Genomic DNA, 3,801 nt, shown 5'->3' with positions numbered 1-3,801 from the left:
GATAAACTTTTTTACGTGTACTTTTATTCATTTATTTTTTTTTTTTCAATTTGTATGCACAAAGTTTGTATAATGTGAATGCAAGTTATACTAATATATGTTTATATTCATGTGTGCAAAAGTTAATAAGATATAAAAAGAACTTAATAGTTAATACATTAATTACTGTTAATCAAAAGTTATGTTTCCTTTAAAATTTATGTATAATAAAAATGAGTTAAAAAATATGATGTAAATATTAAAAATTAATTATTAAATCAATCATTACGTATTTATATATTTTAATATATATTTTATATCAGTAACTAATAATTATATCCTCCTGTAATCCTCATGTATATCATCGTTTCTAAAAGCAGCTTAACGAAATTAGGTTAGTTATTAGTAGTGATACATCAATCATCACATTTAGGGTTCCACTTAGTTAGTGCCATCAAATACTAATAGCCAAAAACAAGAAAGGAAAAAGGATAAAAAGAATAGGAGCCTCCACTTCCAATTCCAAAGAATCACCACCACCGCCATAGGGTCCAAAAAAAAAAAAAAACCCACACAACAAAGACAACACACAAAATGAAGAATTTTCCACCCATTCCTCCCCCCACTTGGGGGTGGATTCGTAATAATTCCACTGAACACTGACATTTGTATGGAACATTGCACAGTTCCTAACACTCATATACCCGAACACATTATCAACATGACCAAATTGCATCCTCCACCGTCCTCATCACACACCAAAATAATAATACATACAACATATTATTATTATTATTATTATTATTATTATTATTATATAAGAAGATGGTAAGAATAACCCTCTTGGAGCCGCACCCTTTCTTCTTCTTCAAAATTGAATCTTGAAACCCTTTTTGGATACCCTTTTGTCATAAATACTTGGGTCTTCTGTTAGATTTGAGAATCGTCAAGTGGGGGGTGAAGGAAGGAAGGAAGAGAACACGTTGTGTCAGAGAGTAAAAATAAAGAGAAAGAGGGGAGAGAGAAACACAAAACGTTTGGCTCTTGTTTAAACACAAGTGCATCGTTACAACCTTAAACTCCTCTCAATTTTTTATTGTTTGTCCTTTAGATATTTTGTTCTTTGCCTTGGATTGCAACTTGTAAGTTGTAACTTGTAACCCTCTTATTTTGGTTCACATATTTGTGCGTGTTTCATTCACCCTCTCCTCTATCTCTCTCACACACACACAACCATATATAACGTATTCATATTTTCTCTTAGTTTTGTAACTTTACCTTTGTGCCCTCCAAGGGACTAGGAAGGAACAGAACAGAACCAATAAAAAAAAAACAACCCTTTTAGGTTAAATCTTCCACCATTTGGGTGTGTGTGTGTGTGTTTTCCAATGGCAACATGGGTCTTATCAGAATGTGGGTTAAGGCCTCTTCCCCCAATGTTCCCTAGACCAAGAACTGGATCCATTTCATGCACCAAATCTTCTTCTATAAACTCCACATTCTTATCCTCAGATCTGAAGAGCTTCCAACAACAAACAAGGTTCCAATGTTGTAGTTTTAAGGAGAGAAGAAGAAGCTGGGAGATTAAGGTTAGTGTACCTTTAAGGGTTGGCACCATTGAGGAAGAAGAAGAAGGAATCATCAATGGTGTTGTTGAAAAAAGAGAAGTTTGTGAATTTGACCCTGGTGCACCACCACCATTCAAATTGAGTGACATAAGAGCAGCAATACCTAAGCACTGTTGGGTTAAGGATCCATGGAGGTCAATGAGTTATGTTGTGAGAGATGTTGTTGTTGTTCTTGGTTTGGCGGCTGCTGCTGCACACCTCAACAATTGGATTGTTTGGCCTCTCTATTGGGCTGCTCAAGGAACCATGTTTTGGGCACTTTTTGTTCTTGGTCATGATTGGTAATTCTCTTCAATCCCTTGTTTTTGCTTTTTGTTTTAGACTTTTGTTATTGAATGCTATGTTTTTCAATTTATTCAAAACTTAAGAAACTCATTTGTTTAGTAATATATAACTTGCAATGCTTATTGCAAATTTCATCTTTTTTTTTTTTTTCTTCTTTTAGTGGTCATGGAAGCTTCTCAAACAATCCCAAACTGAACAGTGTTGTTGGACATTTGTTGCATTCTTCAATTCTAGTACCATATCATGGATGGTATGTTAATGCTAATAATAATGTTCATGCAATTTTTCTCAACTCCTCTGTTTTCTTCCTAATTTAATTTGAAATATTTATAGTGTAATCTTTGATGCTGATATTTTCATGAAATCTAACAGGAGAATTAGTCATAGAACTCATCATCAAAACCATGGCCATGTTGAAAATGATGAATCTTGGCACCCGGTAAGACCATGATTAAGAAATATCTGTTCTGTTTTTTTTTTAAGGAATCTGTTTTGCTCCTTTTTTTTTTCTTATTTTTACATATCAATCAAAGTTTCTAAACTAAGAAGTTTCATGTCAATTTTTTTGCAGCTGCCTGAAAAAATCTTCAAGAGCTTGGACAATGTAACACGTACCTTAAGATTCACAATACCTTTTCCAATGCTTGCATATCCTATATACCTTGTAAGTTATAATGCCCAATTTAAAAACAAAAAAGATGATATAGTCGTATTCTTAAAACATATTTAATGCGTCCTGAAACATATAAACTACTCATTTTTTATTTTTATATAATTTTTTAATGTTATATAAATGAAAATTAGCTGCTATAAATGTTAATTAAAGTACGTATTAAATATGTTTAAAAAACATGCAATTATTTCTCTGGGTTGACAATTTTTACCCGAATTGACCATTTATTGCTTTTTTTTTTTTCCCTTTTCTACAAGAAATTGAAAACTTTGATTTTTTTGATTTGATTATCTTTTAATTCAGTGGAGCAGAAGTCCTGGGAAGACAGGTTCTCACTTTCATCCAGATAGTGACTTGTTTGTCTCAAATGAGAGAAAAGATGTTATCACTTCAACAATTTGTTGGGCAGCCATGGCTTCTTTGCTAGTTGGGTTAGGGTTTGTGATGGGTCCAATCCAATTGCTTAAGCTTTATGGCATTCCTTACGTGGTTTGTTCCGATTCTACCTTGTAACTTCTAATTAGACAATTAATTAATTTTGATTTAGTCCTAATTTGACTAATTTTGCCAACTTGCTTTGAATTGTAGCTTTTTGTTATGTGGTTGGACTTTGTTACTTATTTGCATCACCATGGCCATGAAGACAAATTACCATGGTACCGTGGAGAGGTATTCATTTCTTCTTTCTTTCTTATGATGTAAGATGTTTTTGCTCAAATTGATTATTGTACTTTTCTTGAATGAAAAACTTTCGGACATAGTGTTTTCACTAAATGAATTTAGGGCTTCTTCGGGTAAATTTTTAAGAAAATATTTTTTTTTTTGAGTTATCATTTTTTAAAATATCTTTTTTTATTATTAAAAATTTATCAAATACGTTACAAAAAGATATTTTTTATTTTATCAATTTAATATCCAAATAAGTACTTAATTTCGATACGCGATTAGTATGAAATAGTTTTATAACATCATATTAGTAAAAAGAACTACTTTTTATAACATTATATTAGTAAAAAGAACTATTTTTTATATTAACTGTATGAATAATTATAATTAAAAATGGATGTGATTGAGTTATAACTCAAATAGTATAGACTCCCCATATTCAATTAAGAGGTTGCGGGTTCGAGTCTCCTATCTTCCAAACTTTTGCCAATGAGTAATAGCTCAAATGGCATAGTCTCCCCATACTCAATTAAGAGGTTGTGGGTTCGAGTCTCCTATCTTTGGTAAAAA

The 3,801-nt window shown here is 31.8% G+C and overlaps 1 protein-coding gene across 1 annotated transcript in view; it reads left to right on the top strand.

Annotated features, from left to right (window-relative positions):
• The window catches only part of LOC107625758 (omega-3 fatty acid desaturase, chloroplastic), a 5,598-nt gene continuing 2,332 nt past the window's right edge, over positions 536–3,801 (top strand). The window contains exons 1-6 of the mRNA XM_016328463.2: positions 536–1,888; positions 2,053–2,142; positions 2,265–2,331; positions 2,464–2,556; positions 2,869–3,054; positions 3,154–3,234. Of these exons, the coding sequence (XP_016183949.1) occupies positions 1,368–1,888; positions 2,053–2,142; positions 2,265–2,331; positions 2,464–2,556; positions 2,869–3,054; positions 3,154–3,234 (1,038 nt within the window). The 5' untranslated portion in view covers positions 536–1,367. The remainder of the gene's footprint in view (positions 1,889–2,052; positions 2,143–2,264; positions 2,332–2,463; positions 2,557–2,868; positions 3,055–3,153; positions 3,235–3,801) is intronic.

This window comes from Arachis ipaensis, chromosome B02 (genome assembly GCF_000816755.2).
Source record: "Arachis ipaensis cultivar K30076 chromosome B02, Araip1.1, whole genome shotgun sequence".
In the NCBI taxonomy this organism is placed as follows: Eukaryota; Viridiplantae; Streptophyta; class Magnoliopsida; order Fabales; family Fabaceae; genus Arachis; species Arachis ipaensis.
The sequence above is the reverse complement of the archived record's forward strand: the minus strand, read 5'-3'. Positions and strand labels throughout refer to the sequence as shown.